Raw genomic sequence first — 18495 nt, 5'->3', positions numbered from 1 at the left:
TTTTGTGCATAAATGTGTATGTTAGGCTTTGTGGAGCCTAGTTATGTTTGATCTGGTTGACGACCTGACCCGAATAATGTTGCGTGGTTTTAATGGGAGATTTTCTGAGGCTTAGTCCATGGAGCAGAGGTTTGGGCCAATAGGCCCAAGCCGTAGCCCATTGTGAATCCTGTGCGCAGGATATAGAAACCGTTTTTGGTGATTAGGGTTTTGTCTTATTGTTGTTGTTTTTTGAGAGAGAGAAACACTGTAGTCACACTTTGTATTTTTTTCCCTGATAATAGTGAAATCCCTGCAATTTCGTGGACGTAGACAAATTGCCGAATCACGTAAATATTGTCTTGTGCGTGTGATTTTTTTTTTTTTTTTGCATTTATTTTCTCTATTTTTTGTTTCTCACAGGTTGGGAATTTCGGTTGAATTCCCTACCGTGTATAGGTTGAACGTTAATTTGGCTGCAGTGGTTTTTATTTGTGGATGGAATGTTAAGTCGGGGCAGATGCTTTTGTATGAGTGGCTTTAAAATTGTTTGTGTTTGGTGTTTGTTGTGAAAATCTGGTCTCTCAGTGAGCATTGTAACAGTGAGAATGATGTAGAATTCAAATTTTTGTGTGTACGGAATATAGAATGTGAAAAAATGGTATTGTATGTGAAAAAATTTCAGGAAGTGATAATGCACACACAGAATAGATGAAAATGCAAGTATAGAGACAAATACGAGTGATTTGGATACTACCCATACTTGTTATCTCCTTGATGGCTGTTAATTGCTTGCTTCAAACTTTCTTTTTCTTCTTCTTTAATTTGATCTCCTTTATTTTTTTATTTCCATGTTCTGTTACTGCTCTGCTTCCATATCCTGTTTCGTTAAAAAGGAATACAGAAATCAAAAATGAAAATCATGTTAGTAAGGAAGAAATAGTGAGTGAGAAAGAAATAAAACAGAGAGAGAGAGAGAGAGAGAAGCTCAATGGGATTTTCTGTATGGTTCTCTGCTTTTGAATTTCTTCTATCCTTCTTTGTATTCTGCTTTCATGTCTTGGTATTTATCTAATGCTTCTACTCCTTTTACCTTTCATTGTTTTTTATGCTCTGTTGATGCTGTTTTCAAATGGGTTTTCTGGTTGGTTTGGATGAAGGGATTTTTCTTGGTATCTGATGGAGTTTTCCGTGTTGCGTTTACAGTGACTATGTTTTGGGTCTAGCTGAGAACTGTTAGGGGTTTGACAGTGGGGTTTTGGCTGTTTTTCCAGTGGGATTTTCTTGGCTTTTTCTAGGATATTTGCAGTGAGAGTTTTGGAGGATTTGCTGGGTTGTTTTCAGTGGGGCTTGAGAGTGTAGATTTTGGGTTTGATTTTATGGGTTAACACGGATTTTTATGGTTCTATTTGGGTTTGCAAGGGCATTGTTTTTGGGTATATTTGGTGGTGTTTGGCTGGGAATTGGGTGTTTCTCTATAAAGTTTGTAGGGGTTTAGAGCTGGGTTTTTGGTTGGATTTCTATGTGATTGAGGGATTTTTTTGCAGATTTTGTTTGTGAGAAGTTTTTTGTGTATTTTCTGGGTTTTTGTAGTGTTTGTTTGGGAGTTTGGTTGTTTCTCTGTGGAGAGGGTAGAGACGTGTGTGGAAAAAAATATTGAGGGTGATGAAACTTGCTTTGCATGGGAGGCCCTATTTTATAGTAAAAGATGGTGAGGTCACATGGGATGTGAGATAGCTTTTTCTCTGGCATTTGGCCAGCTTGCAATTTGTTGAGGGTGCGGAAAATATTTGGTTGTGCATGGGAACCAAATTGGCTGTGCAAGGACAAAATTTGTTAAGTCTTCTCCTAGATGCGTTCTAGAAGATGTGAGATTTAGGCAAGTGATCCAATTAAGTACCGGCACTTGGTATAATTAGGGACCAAACCCATTTCAAATGTGCACTTCTTTAAGCAATTAATAAAAGACTAATGTTATAATCACAAACTGTTTTACAATAATTTTACAAAATATTGATGTAACTAACCTATTAATGGTTTTCATATAAACCCAATATTAATATCATTTTTTTATTTATCAGTAATTCCTCACCACATTAGCAGTTTGTAAATTTTTTTGTAACATAGTTTACATCTCTAGAATTATTCTTAATAAAAAGTAAAGCATAGTAAAATGGTGATGACTTGATTTAATAGAATTTGGACGTGTTCCTAGGAAAAGTAAATGAATTTCTAAGGAACATGAACTCCAATAAAATTGGAGTCAATAAATATAGTGGCACACATTCTATGTAACATCCGTTAATATTTAGAATTAAAGAAAATTCCACTAAACTACCCTGAAGTGTGGGTTAATACTAACTAGGTGTGTGGGTTGTTTTTGGACAGCACCCAGGCCTAAGTAAAAATAAGGATCTTGAGCCCTTTTTACTTCTTGTTTTAAGGGACTGGGTTTGGTTTACCGCAGCTAAATGAGCTGATTATAAACTAGATGGTGCATAGAATAGGAATCCTACAACACATGCATGCTAACAAACAAGAAAAATATGCATTGAACAGTAAGAAACAATAAAGGGGCAATGTGACAAAGAAAGACACAAAGTAAACGTTAGGGGTCCTTAAGATAATTTGAAATATTTCATTACTTTCTCAATTGTGTAATACATCATGCTCACTAGGATGTATCACAAGATCCAAATAAGTTCAAAAATCATAGACTTAGATGGCTCTTCGGGCCTCTATGACTTGTAAAGTTTAAATCCCTTTGAATTCAAGTGTGTTCTCTAGTGGCTGTTTGAGGATACCGGGCGATATTTCCCTTTCTTTTCTTACTTTCTTTGAATTCTAACAGAGTTTTGTCAATGATTCTACTCTAATTCACTATTGTTGAATGCCCCTCATTGTTGGCTGCTTCCCTCGTTTATAGTGTCATCCTAGGGTCCCCGGAGTACCACTAATTCCCCCTATTTACTCCCTTGGGTACCAGAACCAATGTTGTGCCAACAACATTGGTGGTTGGTCCCTTCTTTATTTCTCATAATTTTCTTCTTCTGGTGTTTCTTCCTAAAATGTCTCTTGCTGCCTTTCTGTTCTGGTATGTCTTGAAGAGTTGACCTTGGGTTTTTCTTCTTTCAAGGTTTCTAGTTCCCACATTTTTAGACTCAGCTTTTGGCTGCCTTTCCCTTTGTCATTTTTCCTAAGTGAGTTGATTCCTTCCTGCCAGGTTGAAAGTTTCCCAGCTACTTCCCTTCATGGTTCTTCTTTCTGGATTCCCTGAGGTACCAGCCCCTTGTTCATGAATTGTTGGTTCCCAAGTTTTCTGATTCCTTTCTGCATCATTGGGTGGCTGATAGAGACATATCTATCCTTGTTCTTTGTGTTTCTTGGCATCCCCTTTGAACTGTCTTAATCCAACCCTAACTTTGCTGCATGTCCCGAGGATCCCAAGCTCCTGGTAGTCCCTAGGTATCCCGGCCTAGGTCATACCACTGGGCTCCCTAGCGATTTTTTGACCTTGGCGGGCTGGGCTTTTCTTCTTCCCTTCGTTTCATGATTTCTAAAGCTTACCCATTTGTGGGCTTGGGTTCTTCCTTAAAACCCTTAATAGATTTGGGCTTACCATGTAGTACTCAAACTTTTAAAAAACGACCAAATTAGTCCTTACAAGACAATTTTATTTCTAACTCCGTTTAGCACAGTTACTCTTTTTTCACATTCTCTTCACTCTTCTCTTTCTCATCTTTGACCCTCGCTTCACTCTATTCTCTCATATCTTCTCTTCTCTAGTAAATGTTTATTACATACTAAGATATTTAAGTTCTATTCACTGTGATTACACTAATATGAGCATGGATTTGAGCACAAATCACACTACACTATTGCACCATGTCATAGAGCCCAAACATACACAGCCATATAAATTCCAAAACCTGAAACTCCCAAAAATCATCCTAGATTACCAATCATACACACATATTCATATTCACACATGAAAAAAAATCACCATATTAGAGCAATCTTGAGACAAACCCTACATCAAAAAAATACCCATAAATCTGCAAATGACCATACCCAAACCCCCTTTTAAACCCAAAAAAAAAATCACCAAATCTTTATATCACATAAGAAAACCCAATCCCTAAATTGACCAAGACCTAAACCAACAAAGAGCCAAACCAAGAGAGAGAGAGAGAGAGAGAGAGAGAGAGAGAGAGAGAGAGAGAGAGAGAGAGATCGACATCCACCAATGGTGGCGTTGTCGATGGTGGTGGTGGAGCTCGTGGGTCTATGTCAAACATTCCCTTGACATTTGGCACACAAACCCAAACACAAACAAAGACCCAAACCCAGAAATAGAGACGCAAACCCAGAAACAAAGACCTAAACACGTTTGGCACCAAATCAAAGCTGTTGGCATGGTACAACAGCAGTGGTGGTGATACGAAGCTCGAAAATCCTTAGCCAAAAGTCTCCATGGCATTGATTTGAGGAGTGGAAGATGGTAGTGGAAAAACATGGGTTTCGGCCATGAAAAATGGAGTCTTCAGTCGCCGTGGGTGTGGGTGAGAGAGAGAGAGAGGGAGCTCCCATGGGTGAAAGAGAAAAAAAAGAAAAAGAAAAGAAAAGAAAAAAAAAAGAGCCAGAGGTTTAAGAGAGAGACAAAGGAGAAGGGTTTGGGCTTAAGTAATGGTGTTAACGGAGTCAGGGACAAATTTGTTTTTTAACGATCAAGTTGGTCATTTTTTAAAAGTTTTGGACCTAGTTAGTATTAGCCCAAACCTCAAGGTGGTTTAATGGAAATTACCCTAAGAATTAAAATGTGACTTTCAAGAATGAGCCCAAATCACAAGTTTTAATGCAAAATTGCACATTTTCTAGGAAAGATTCTATTGGACAATTTTAATATTCTCACAATAACTTGTCCAATTCAAGCATGGCTTTTGTTCAAGGATGGTCAATTTGAAGGAAATTTTATGGTATATAGTTTAAGCTTTGTTAACCCCATAAATTCACAAAATCCCTTGATTTAAGAGCTCAGGTCTCCATCAAGATCTAGGGCTGGAAAAAGTTTGGCATCGACACTCATTAGTGTATATCTTATGTAAAAACACCATTTTGATTCCTACATTTTGTTAGCAATCAATTTAATCTCTATCTTCAACTACAAGTTGAAAATAGAATAGACCAAATTAACTACTACCAAAATATAAAGGGACCTAAATGGTATTTTCGCCTATATCTTACATACATGTTCAACATGTCACTTGTCAAATGTTAAAATATTAAAAAATATGCTGAAAACACTTGCAAAATATAAATATTGTGCATATGGAGTTTGCATTAAAAATTGTGTAAGAATATTTTCTTGAAAGAGACATGGAGAACCAAGGAACCACCATATCCAAAGTAATTATTATTTGGGGAAGTCTGGGGAAATGGGAATATAAGCACCATTGGTGGGATTCTAGAGTTGTTTTATTTTCTAAGGTAGCATTTCTTGTTGTTACAATCCTATTGAGCCATATCATTCACCTCTCTCTCTCTCTCTCTCTCTCTCTCTCTCTCTCTCTCATTTTTAACTATTTTTCTTCTTATTAATTCACAAATTAATCTTACACTTTTTCCAACATTTTTCCTCCCTTTTACCTTTTCATCTCCCCACTACTTGCTACCTTAATATCACTATTCCTCTATCCTTTTATCTTTATTTTTGTCTTATCTTATTCTCATTATTTTACTATGAATTTGCATTTCTCTCACTACCCATGCATAAATTTCCTAATTCCAACTCAAAAAGGTTATATATATCTCTTTCTCTCAATTTTTTTTTTCATTTTTAGTGGATTTTTATATCCTGCATCTCTATTTGAGGTTGATTATAAACTTTTGTGTTCTTTAGAACTTTACTTTAGGTTGATGTGATTTAATTTTATGTTTTTAATTGTTATATTTTTTCTTTTATTTGATTTCATAAATAATATCCCATTGCATTATAAATATAGTATATATGAATATAATTTTATTTTATTACATAGCATGACTATGATAATTTGGTGTTTATTACTACATCTTTTAACTCTTTTTCTTCTCATCTAATTTTCTTTAAATTTGTTATTATCTCTCACATTCTCTCCTGAAAAAATGATTATTCTTTCTCTCTCGATCTCTCTTTCAAATTTTTATATTATTTCTTGCAACTCCATTTTAGGTTGATGAATCATTGTGTTTTTTTATAACTTTGTTTTGGATTAATACATTTTGGTGTTGTATTTTTGAGTTCCCCAACACAAGTAGTCTCTCACTCTTATAACTTTGGTTTGATTTTTGTTTGAGTTAATACTTAGTTATTTTGGAAGTGAGAATTTGAATTTATATTAAAACACAATATTGGCTATGCATTTGAATGTGTCAAGATAAAAGTATTTTTGTTATGAGTTTTGATTATCAAGATAATCTTCTTTATGAGAATGAGAAATTTGAATAATTCATTTGAAACTTAAAAAGTTTAGTTGTAGAGAAAAAAAAATTGGAAAAATATAGCATACTATAACATAATTTCAAAGAATATAAACCAGCTTATAAATGAATTATATCAATCAAACACTACACTAAAGATAATAGAATGATATATTGGTAGAGACTGAAATATGAAAGTTAAAATTAGAAATTGTTTAATTTTTGGAGAAAACATATTATATTCAACAAATTAGAGAACAAATTGTATATTATACCACAATTATAAATTAATTATTTATTCCCATATTATGCGTGAATCTGCGACTAGTTTAATATAATAAAAAATTAAAATAAAAAAACAAAAATGCATGGCGATTGTATAATTCTTTTCAAGTTTCTTTCTTTATTTAAGAAGGTTATGATTACAAAATTTTCATTCTCTCATACTTGTAGACTATAAAAATAATCCACATCTTTTTTTTTTCCTTGATAATTGTTGGTATAAGAGGCTACAAGGGAACCGAGGTGCTACTTGCCAATTGGCAAACCAACCAAATCTTCTATTGGTGTTTATTATTTCATAACATGCTAGAAAGAAAAAAACTCCTTGAGAAACACAACAGTAAGATTTATTATTCTTATAATATGTTGTATAACATCCTCCCACATTCGTATACCCCACAAGTGTGAGATCTAATCCAATGTGGGAGAATGTCATCTGCAACATGTCACACATAATACCACAATTACATTTAATTAAAAGAGGCCATCAAGGGACAAGTTCATATGCTACATATATGGATCATGGAAGGGCTAAGCTTCAGTCCAAGTAAATGTTTGATTAATCACTTAGTCCACCAGTAAAGAAAATCCCTCTTCCTTTTTATCTTCTTCTTCAACTGGAGTATTGTATAGACTAGGGCCTCAGCTGTTGGAGGACACCCAGGAACATAAAAGTCAACCGGGACAATCCTGTCACAGCCTCGAACAACAGAATATGAGTAGTGGTAATAGCCACCCCCATTTGCACAGCTTCCCATAGAGATGACATAACGTGGATCTGCCATTTGATCATAGACCCTACAAAAAATTACCTTAAATAATGCAATATAAAGTTTCAAAATCCAATCAAATTATATTAATAGCAGATGGCAAAGTGTGCAGTTTTCAGCGTATAGAAATCAATGATTGATATTATGGTGGATACATTAGAACCAGACAAAAGAAGACCATCGTTGAGGTTGGAGATTGGGGGTCAGTGTCGTTTGTAATGAAGAAGTATTGGGCTGGTCAATGAGTTTTGATTCAAATATGTGATTCCTTGTAACAGAGATCAAAGTTTTCGATATTGTACTGTATTGATTGGTATGGTCAGTATTTGTCGTGCCTATAGATGAATCAATACAAACCTCTCCCTCAATCAAAACAAGCCATAAAGCATACCGCATAAAATACCACCAGGCATACTGGTGGATATCAAAAAATACAAAAAAATTCTGAAGTCAGCAATAGAAGCAGACACGCTTAAATGGAAGGTGAGTTCGTAGAATCAAAAGTATTGGGTGCATGTATAATCTCCACACAAAAAAAAAGGTAACATGTTGGGCAGGTAAGTACAAGTTTTTGATTTCGAGTCTTGCGAAGGTCCAAGATTAGACAAAAATATCAAAGGATAGGACCATAATTGATTCATCATTCTCATTCCCATACTCCCATTTGTTTCTCAAAAGAAAAAAAAATTCTAAATCTCCCATTTAAATGAGACTCATGGGCGGCGCTACAGTTTATTGAGGGGTTCAAATGACCCCTGACTTGAAAAAAATAAATAATATTATATACATAAAATTTTTTTTTAGCTTAATACTTTAATTTATTCTTAAATATTCTTTTTCATACTTTAACTTAAATTTTGCACACCCTTATTACAAGTATTTCAGACTCTAAGAGTAAAGAGTAAGTCTTTGTGAATTATAAGTGTCACTCTTTATTATAAATTTATATTATATGTGTGTATGTGTTTAATATTGATTGTGTGCATTACTTTTTATTATAATGTTATTTGTGTGAATTATGATGTGTGTGGATGTTTGTGTGTATAGTATATATGTGATATAACTTTATATAATTTAATAATTAGCAAATAGAGAGGGTTTTTTTACATGTTTGTGTATTGTTATCATATTATAATAATTTTTTTTATAAAGTTAGTAAAATTCAAGAAAAAAAAATTTGTAGAGTTAGTGATTGTTTAAGCATTTGATTGGTTAAGTAGACACGTAGTGTATAATTTTATGTGATATGAATAAATGTGGTTGTGTGTGTCAATAATTAATACGGAACCAATTAGTTGAGAATTGAGATTAGTAATTTAGTTTAAAATATTTTTATAAAAACAAAGACAAATAGATAATAACAACTGCATAAAAATAAAAATGTTAAACAAACTTAACAAAATAAAATGGTCTTAGGCTCATAGCTACCCACATTGGCAATAGATACTCATAATGAATTATTATGTAACAATTAAAAATTTGAAAACTTGTAAAAAGAAATTGTAAGGCTTCATGTATTATTATTTTTTTGTCGATAACTCGATATATTCAAATTCTATTTTTATTATTATTTTTTATAAATTTAAGTTTTTTAATGACCACCCTAAACAAAATTCTTGAAGCCGCCATTGAATGAGACCATATTTCGTAATGACCTTTAGACAAAAGACCAATAGAATCCCTCAAACAAAATGAAACACAATTACATCTATCATCTAGAGTCATGCCTTAGTGGTGGTTTTTGAATTTAAACCTTCATGAACAAATGTGTCATATTGGTGTGACTTACTGACTTACACTATATTTTGGAGTTTGTAAAGAAAGGGAAATGAATAAATTGGATAGAATAGAAAGGAAAGGAAAGGAATTAAATATTGATCTCTCTTGTATTTGGATGTTTAAAAGAGAATTAGTGGAATAATAAGTAAATTTGGGTTTTTTTTTTTTTTTTTTTTTGGAGAAAGAATGCAAAGAAATCCTTTTATAACATTTCATTTCTTTAATTAAAGTGGGGGTGTAGACATTTAAGAAAAGAAAAATAGAATCATGGGACGTGAGTAAAAATTAATTTAAAACATACTCTATTCCTTCCAATTTCTCCCATTTTTAGAGGGAGTTAAAAATTGACCTAAACTCTTTGAAATTCTTTGAGCCGGATATTCTAGATTTGGTTAAGTTTTGGATTAAGGCTCAACTCACATGACCATTCAGTCATTAATTTCTCGATGGGCAATAATATTATTATGACCATAATTGGATGGGGGTAGTCACAGCTAGTCCTCTCTCACCTTTTTTCATAAAAAAAAAAGTCATATATCATCTTCACTTAGATAATTAGAGTTCATAAGGAAATAAAGAAATCAAAGGGCTTTCAACAAATTTGTCATTGTACTCATATAAATCACCCATTACATGATGCCAACCACAATTGATTACATGCAAAAGATTCACACGGTTATTTCTGTTAAGATATTTCTAACAAAATATTGATGAATATTTAACAATATTAATTAGTCAGGAACTCATGCAACACGTGAAAAATTTTAACTGTCTCTCTTTTATTTTATTTTTTCTAGGATATTTAAAAATTATTAATTGATATTTACTATTATTATGTCTGTTAATGTAACTATCCATTCTATCATATATAGAAAAATTAAGAAAATTTTATATGAAAAGATTTTAATGAAGAGTTACAATATAATAATAATAATAACAATAATAATGTGTAAAATTGTGAGGCTTTCGAAGTTTATGTGACCTAATATTAAGAGAATGATTAGAAGTTAAATTTTTTCGATTGTGACTCCTTGGTACGATTTACATCTAGTACAATAACTAGGACTATTAAAGTATGTAATTACCACTTCTTGTAAGATTTAAAAGCTAAGATGGTAAACAGTTAAAAGGTAATAAAAAGGTTTTACAAAAAAAAAAAAAAAAAAAAAAACCATTTTAACTAGTGGTAATTTCTAGGTAGCATCATATCCAAATCCCCTTAGCGGTAGGAGTGGCAATTTGTGTTTGTATGTTGGGTTCGTGTTATGTGAACTTATGAGTATTTGACTTTATGGGTTAACAATAACTTGACATATTTATTAAATAGATTAAGATTCATCAACCTTAACACTTTATTAAACGAGTTAGTTGTGTTGAATAGTTTATTAGTTTTTTTTTTTTTAGAAGCAAAAAAAGAAAAAAAGAAAAAAAGAAAAAAAAGAAAACATAAGTACAAATAAAGGATGACAACGACCTGAATTTCAAGTTATAGAGAGAAATGAAGGATGAGGGCAACGACAGATTGGCACTGCAATGATAGATGTGTGATAGTGACTAAGAAAATAAGGTGAGATTGAGGTATGAGAGTAATAGGTGGTCATGTGGCTTGGAGAAATGCAACTAGGAAAGAAGATAAGTTTATACTCCCAGGGTTTTGAATGCTATATTGGTAAAATGATCTTTAGTTAAACGAGTCAAATAGATTCCATAAGATGGACACAAACCCTACACGTTGATTAAACGGGCCAGTCATGACAACATAAATATGATACAAACCTATTAATCCTTAAAGTATAACCTGTCAACTTTGTGTCGTGCTATATTGTGTTCACAGATGGTGTTGAATTTTGTCACCCCTACTTGGCAGTAGTTTTGGCAACTAAGAGCATTTGCATTAGCTCGTGTGAAAATTGTTATTTATTAGTATAAGAATCTACTTTTTATATTTTACTTACTTTTCAAAACACATCACATCATATTACATATTTTACACTACATTTCATTAAAATATTAGTAACTCAACATTGGATAATCATATTTAAAAATTTTAAATTCTTCTAAAATATTTAAAATTTAAAAAACCAAAAAAAATTCAATTTTTTAAAATTTCGTAAATTGGACGATAAAACATATACAATTAAAAAAAGAAAAAGAAAAAAGAGCTAATAACAAAGTAATCAATATCATCAGAACTTACTTCCGAAGTGCGGGAGCCATCTTATTGGTAAGAGTGCCAGCCACAATCATCAAATCGGCTTGTCGTGGGGAGGGCCTAAAGAAGGTGCCCATGCGGTCCAGATCATACCTGGAGCAGCTGGCGTGCATCATCTCAACAGCGCAGCAGGCCAGCCCTAAAGTCACGGGCCATATGGACGCTGATTGGGCCCAGTTCGCAAGAGCATCGACCTTTAATATTAAGTACTCTCCCGTCTTGCTTAAGCCTGCAGTAGGGGATCTGGATGGAAGGGTAGTTCGTGGGCCATTTTGAGTAGCAGGAAAGTGAGAGGAGGACATGAGTGATGAAGGGGTTGTGTGGAGCAAGGTGGACCTTTGGGATGAGAGCAAGGCTAGCTTTGAAGCTGTATGTCTTGGTATAAGAGCAGCCATTTGATCACACCAACAAAGAGATGGAGAGAGTATATATATATATATATATTTTTTTTTTTTTTTATCAGAGAAAGAGCTTGATGCTTTGAGAAAGATAGAGAACCCAAGAGAGTCAAAGTTTTATATTTGAGACGAAGATATTTAAATTAAGAAAGCTTCTTTTAGAGAGAAATAGAGTCAAAAGAAGAAAGAAAATGTCTATAAAATAGGAGCAAAACGCTCGTTACGCTACAAATGAGATTCATCCAACCAAAACCAACCGAAATAGCATTTGATACCAACAAGGCTAGTGCTAGATCAGCCATATAACTTTCTCTTCCCCTAACTAACAAGATTTTATTTTAGAGATAGATAGAGGAAGAGGTTGACAACTCATTGTTAAACCTGAAATATTGTCCAAATGCATCTAATCAACCTCCTACATGTAAGGAGTTTCTTTGCGCAACGTGTGATCCAAGTGTGTGATTTATTTCCTAACTAGGGTGATTGGGTGCAAGTGAATATATTCATTATCTTTGCATTTTAGTAAAGTGGCCACTAATTATTGGTTTTCTAGGTGTAATTGGTCACCTATTTCTAATTTATTTTATACATATTTAATTAAATTTGACTAAGGACTCGGAAGTTCTATTACATGTTGGGAAGTTGTTAGGTACCTTATAATGCCTATCCTATATAGTACATTTTTTGGTTTAATCCTAATTTCTATCATTTGAAATGTGACTCAAGTGACTCATTGATTTGGCATTTAGCTTTCAAGGAAATATGTGGGGATGCATGTATATGTGAGTATGCAAGGACGTGTGAGCATGTGAAGATGTGTGTGCATGTGAGAATGCATGGCATGTTAGTGTTAGATAATATGTACTAGCATGTAAGGAATGCTATGTACTAGCATATGAGGAAATGCAATTAGGCATGCATAGATAAATTATTCTAAGCCCAAGAAATTTACCCCACTCCATTAGCAATTTATTACTTAGCACTTCTTGTAATTATTCCATTCAAAATAAACAACAATAAAGAAAATTTTAGTGTAAAATAAACAATGAAAGCGGTTGTTTAAACATCATAATACTTATTTTTACACACTTTTTTACCTACACATATTTTTATAAAATTTAAACAATATTACTAGAAATCTCTTACCAGGCCTCTAATTTTTGTTTCCTTTCTCTGAAAATGTGCAAAAATCAACCTTTTTATTGTGGGATGGAAAACCTTCAATACCAGTATAGAGAAGGCATGAAGATTGACACAAACCTGACCCCAGCTTCATATTTCTTCAACCGGGTTCCCTACCTCTAGAACGTTCTCTCTCTCTCTCTCTCTCTCTCTCTCTCAACTGAAGCTCATGGCCTCCATGGCAGAGCTTCGACCTTGCATCTCCACCACCTCCTACGGTGGTTCTGTCTCTGAACCCAGCCCATTCTATCTCTTTTTCTCTAACCTCGATCTCACTTGCTCTCTCAGCCTCCATGGCTGGAGCTTTAAGCTCTGTAGATCGAAACCCCATAGTGAATCTTTGATCTGACTTTCTCTCGATACAGGCCTAAGGGGGCTCGTGTGATTTTTTTGGTGAATAGATTGAATGCTTTGCTACTATGTTTTTATTTGCAGATGGAACGGTAAGTCTGGGCAAATGCATGTGCAAAATTTGTATGAGTGGCTTTGAAATTTGTTGTGTTTGGTGTTTGTAGTGAAAATCTGGTGTCTCAATGAGCATTGTGTATAGAATATAGATTGTAAAAAATGGGACTGAATGTGAACAATTTTTAGGAAGTGATAATGCTCACATAGAATAGATGAAAAAAAAAAATGCAAGTATGGAGACAATACGAGCGATTTAGATATAACCCACAGCTGTTGTCTCCTTGCTGGCTGTTAATTGCTTGCTTCAACCTTTCTTTTTCTTCTGCTTGAATTTGAATATAATTTATTTCCGTGTTCTGTTATTGCACTGCTTACATATCTTTTTTGGTTGAAAAGGAATATATAAATAAAAAATGAAAATCTAGTTAGTAAGGAAGAGAGAGAAGTTCATTGGGATTTTCTGTATGGTTCTCTACTTCTGAATTTCTGAATTTCTTCTTTCCTTCTTTGTATTCTGCTTTGAGGGTGATGAAGGAACGGACAAAATTTAGCATCCGACATTCATTACATCATTGTTTCTACGTTTTGGGATTATAATCAATTTGGTTCATACATTTTGGTAGTAAATTTAATTTTACTATCAAACTCACTAATAGAAATTGACTACAAGTTAAAATAGCATATAAACCTAACTGATTGTTATCAAAATGTAAAAACCAAAGTAATTGTAATCACAAAATAGACCAAAATGGTATTTTTCAAATGTGAATATATTAAAAAAAATGTGGAAAACACGTGCAAAATCTAAATATTGGATTTATATATGGAGTGTCCATTAAAAAATGTGTAAGAATATTTTCTTGAAAGAATGTAGAACCAAGGAGCCACCATATTCAAAGGAATTGCTAATTGGGGAACTTCCGGCAATTGGGGATGTGAGCACCATTGGATTTTGGTGGGACTCTAGATTCATGATCAATTTTGTCCTTACATTTTGATACCGGTTAATTATGCTCATACCGTCAACTTACTAACAAAATGTGACTGCAAGTTGAAAATAATATAGACCAAATTAACTGCTATCAACTTAAGATGACCAAATTAATAGTAATCCTAGAGTATAGTGGGACCAAGATGGTATTTTTGCCTATATCTTATAGATATGTTACTGATGTTATTTGTCAGATTTGAACACATTAAAAATGTGAAAAATACGTGTAAAATATAATATTGTGTATACAGAGTGTGCGTTTAAAATGTGTAAGAATATTTTCTTGAAACAGAAATGTAGAACCAAGGAGCGACCATATGCAAAAGAATTACTAATTGGGCAAGCCAAGGGAAATGGGGATGTGAGCACCGTTGGATTTGGTGGGACTCCAGAGTTGTGTTAATTTCTGGTGTATGACTATTTCCTCACTGACATAGATTAATGGGAATTCGGAGCTTCTAGCATGAAGATGGCATGGAATTTAATATAATAAATATTTTAGATTAAAACAAAAAAAAAAAACAAAAAACAAAACAAAAACAAAACAAAACAAAACAAAAGAGGCATGGCGATGGTATATTCTTTTCAAGTTTCTTTCTTCAAACTAACTGTAATGGCAATGCTCGTGGGACATATATAATCATTTTCAAGTTTCTTTTTTTTTTTTTAGTCAAAATTAGATTTATCACATGTAAATGCACAAAAACATATACATGAAATTAATTATATATTATATAAGCAAATATATATATATATATTATGTGAGACTATAAAAATGAGCCACTTCTTTTTCTTTTTCTTTTTTCTTTATTAGTGTTTATTATTTCATAAATGCTAAAAGAAAAACTCCTTGAGAAACCAACAGTAAGATTTATATATTTATAATATGTTGTATAACATCCTCCCACATTCGTATACCACAAATGTGAGATCATCCAATGTGGAGAATGTACATCAACACATGTCACAATAATCCACCATTCATAAAAGAGGCATCAAGGAACAAGTTCATATGCTACATATATGATCATGGAGAGGGTAAGCTTCAGTCCAAGTAAATGTTTGATTAATCACTTGTCCATAGAAGAAAATCTCCCTCTTTTATTCTTCTTCTTCAACTGGAGTATTATAGATAGGGCCTCAGCTGAGGACACCACAGAACATAAAGTCAACGGGACAATCTGTCAAGCCTCGAACAACGATATGAGTAGTGGTAATAGCCACCCCATTTGCCACAGTCCTTAGAGATGAACAACGTGGTCTGCATTTGATCATAGACCTACAAAAAATTACCTTAAAGATTAAATGGGGAAGGAAAGGAATGAAAGTGAATTAATCTCTCTCGTATTTGGATGTTTAAAAGGGAACTTTCGGAATAATAAGTGACCTTATTTTATTTATTTATTTTTATACAAGATAGAAATTCTATTTTAGCCTAATTTAAGTGTATATAATTGTGAAATTCCTTCTGGAGACTATGTTGGTGTGATCAAATGGCTGCTCTTATACCAAGACATACAGCTTCAAAGCTAGCCTTGCTCTCATCCCAAAGGTCCACCTTGCTCCACACAACCCCTTCATCACTCATGTCCTCCTCTCACTTTCCTGCTACTCAAAATGGCCCACGAACTACCCTTCCATCCAGATCCCCTACTGCAGGCTTAAGCAAGACGGGAGAGTACTTAATATTAAAGGTCGATGCTCTTGCGAACTGGGCCCAATCAGCGTCCATATGGCCCGTGACTTTAGGGCTGGCCTGCTGCGCTGTTGAGATGATGCACGCCAGCTGCTCCAGGTATGATCTGGACCGCATGGGCACCTTCTTTAGGCCCTCCCCACGACAAGCCGATTTGATGATTGTGGCTGGCACTCTTACCAATAAGATGGCTCCCGCACTTCGGAAGTAAGTTCTGATGATATTGATTACTTTGTTATTAGCTCTTTTTTCTTTTTCTTTTTTTAATTGTATATGTTTTATCGTCCAATTTACGAAATTTTAAAAAATTGAATTTTTTTGGTTTTTTAAATTTTAAATATTTTAGAAGAATTTAAAATTTTTAAATATGATTATCCAATGTTGAGTTACTAATATTTTAATGAAATGTAGTGTAAAATATGTAATATGATGTGATGTGTTTTGAAAAGTAAGTAAAATATAAAAAGTAGATTCTTATACTAATAAATAACAATTTTCACACGAGCTAATGCAAATGCTCTTAGTTGCCAAAACTACTGCCAAGTAGGGGTGACAAAATTCAACACCATCTGTGAACACAATATAGCACGACACAAAGTTGACAGGTTATACTTTAAGGATTAATAGGTTTGTATCATATTTATGTTGTCATGACTGGCCCGTTTAATCAACGTGTAGGGTTTGTGTCCATCTTATGGAATCTATTTGACTCGTTTAACTAAAGATCATTTTACCAATATAGCATTCAAAACCCTGGGAGTATAAACTTATCTTCTTTCCTAGTTGCATTTCTCCAAGCCACATGACCACCTATTACTCTCATACCTCAATCTCACCTTATTTTCTTAGTCACTATCACACATCTATCATTGCAGTGCCAATCTGTCGTTGCCCTCATCCTTCATTTCTCTCTATAACTTGAAATTCAGGTCGTTGTCATCCTTTATTTGTACTTATGTTTTCTTTTTTTTCTTTTTTTCTTTTTTTCTTTTTTTGCTTCTAAAAAAAAAAAACTAATAAACTATTCAACACAACTAACTCGTTTAATAAAGTGTTAAGGTTGATGAATCTTAATCTATTTAATAAATATGTCAAGTTATTGTTAACCCATAAAGTCAAATACTCATAAGTTCACATAACACGAACCCAACATACAAACACAAATTGCCACTCCTAAAAGAGATGGAGAGAGTATATATATATATATATATTTTTTTTTTTTTTTATCAGAGAAAGAGCTTGATGCTTTGAGAAAGATAGAGAACCCAAGAGAGTCAAAGTTTTATATTTGAGACGAAGATATTTAAATTAAGAAAGCTTCTTTTAGAGAGAAATAGAGTCAAAAGAAGAAAGAAAATGTCTATAAAATAGGAGCAAAACGCTCGTTACGCTACAAATGAGATTCATCCAACCAAAACCAACCGAAATAGCATTTGATACCAACAAGGCTAGTGCTAGATCAGCCATATAACTTTCTCTTCCCCTAACTAACAAGATTTTATTTTAGAGATAGATAGAGGAAGAGGTTGACAACTCATTGTTAAACCTGAAAATATTGTCCAAATGCATCTAATCAACCTCCTACATGTAAGGAGTTTCTTTGGCGCAACGTGTGATCCAAGTGTGTGATTTATTTCCTATACTAGGGTGATATGGGTGCAAGTGAATATATTCATTATCTTTGCATTTTAGTAAAGTGGCCACTAATTATTGTGTTTTCTAGGTGTAATTGGTCACCTATTTCTAATTTATTTTATACATATTTAATTAAAATTTGACTAAGGACTCGGAAGTTCTATTACATGTTGGGAAGTTGTTAGGTACCTTATAATGCCTATCCTATTATAGTACATTGTTTTGGTTTAATCCTAATTTCTATCATTTGAAATGTGACTCAAGTGACTCATTGATTTGGCATTTAGCTTTCAAGGAAATATGTGGGGATGCATGTATATGTGAGTATGCAAGGACGTGTGAGCATGTGAAGATGTGTGTGCATGTGAGAATGCATGGCATGTTAGTGTTAGATAATATGTACTAGCATGTAAGGAATGCTATGTACTAGCATATGAGGAAATGCAATTAGGCATGCATAGATAAATTATTCTAAGCCCAAGAAATTTACCCCACTCCATTAGCAATTTATTACTTAGCACTTCTTGTAATTATTCCATTCAAAATAAACAACAATAAAGAAAATTTTAGTGTAAAATAAACAATGAAAGCGGTTGTTTAAACATCATAATACTTATTTTTACACACTTTTTTACCTACACATATTTTTATAAAATTTAAACAATATTACTAGAAATCTCTTACCAGGCCTCTAATTTTTGTTTCCT

The 18495-nt window shown here is 33.3% G+C and overlaps 2 protein-coding genes across 2 annotated transcripts; one reads left to right on the top strand and one right to left on the bottom strand.

Annotated features, from left to right (window-relative positions):
* Window positions 1–6887: 6887 nt before the first annotated feature.
* On the bottom strand, window positions 6888–11926 carry LOC136069754 (uncharacterized). The gene is made up of 2 exons (XM_065778600.1): window positions 11464–11926; window positions 6888–7515 (listed from the first exon to the last, which is right to left on the bottom strand). Exons 1-2 carry the CDS (start codon window positions 11871–11873, stop codon window positions 7281–7283), a joined length of 645 nt encoding a protein of 214 aa, XP_065634672.1. The 5' UTR covers window positions 11874–11926; the 3' UTR covers window positions 6888–7280.
* A 4024-nt stretch (window positions 11927–15950) lies between these two features.
* On the top strand, window positions 15951–16364 carry LOC112018040 (NADH dehydrogenase [ubiquinone] iron-sulfur protein 7, mitochondrial). Its single transcript, XM_024050553.2, has one exon. The coding sequence runs from the start codon at window positions 15951–15953 to the stop codon at window positions 16362–16364; it is 414 nt and encodes a 137-aa protein (XP_023906321.2).
* The last annotated feature ends 2131 nt before the right edge of the window (window positions 16365–18495 follow it).

This window comes from Quercus suber, unplaced genomic scaffold (assembly GCF_002906115.3).
Source record: "Quercus suber isolate HL8 unplaced genomic scaffold, Cork oak 2.0 scaffold_187, whole genome shotgun sequence".
Lineage (NCBI taxonomy): Eukaryota > Viridiplantae > Streptophyta > Magnoliopsida > Fagales > Fagaceae > Quercus > Quercus suber.
Note: the sequence above shows the minus strand (reverse complement) of the source record. Positions and strands in the feature narration are given on the sequence as shown.

What these genes read in the sequence shown, in the direction of transcription:
- LOC136069754 (XM_065778600.1), bottom strand. Translation starts at nt 11,873, where the DNA reads ATGGCTGCTCTTATACCAAGACATACAGCTTCAAAGCTAGCCTTGCTC. An exon ending in ATGGCTCCCGCACTTCGGAA is followed by an intron (nt 7,516 to 11,463) that starts GTAAGTTCTGAT and finishes AATTTTTTGTAG; the next exon opens with GGTCTATGATCAAATGGCAG.
- LOC112018040 (XM_024050553.2), top strand. Translation starts at nt 15,951, where the DNA reads ATGGCTGCTCTTATACCAAGACATACAGCTTCAAAGCTAGCCTTGCTC.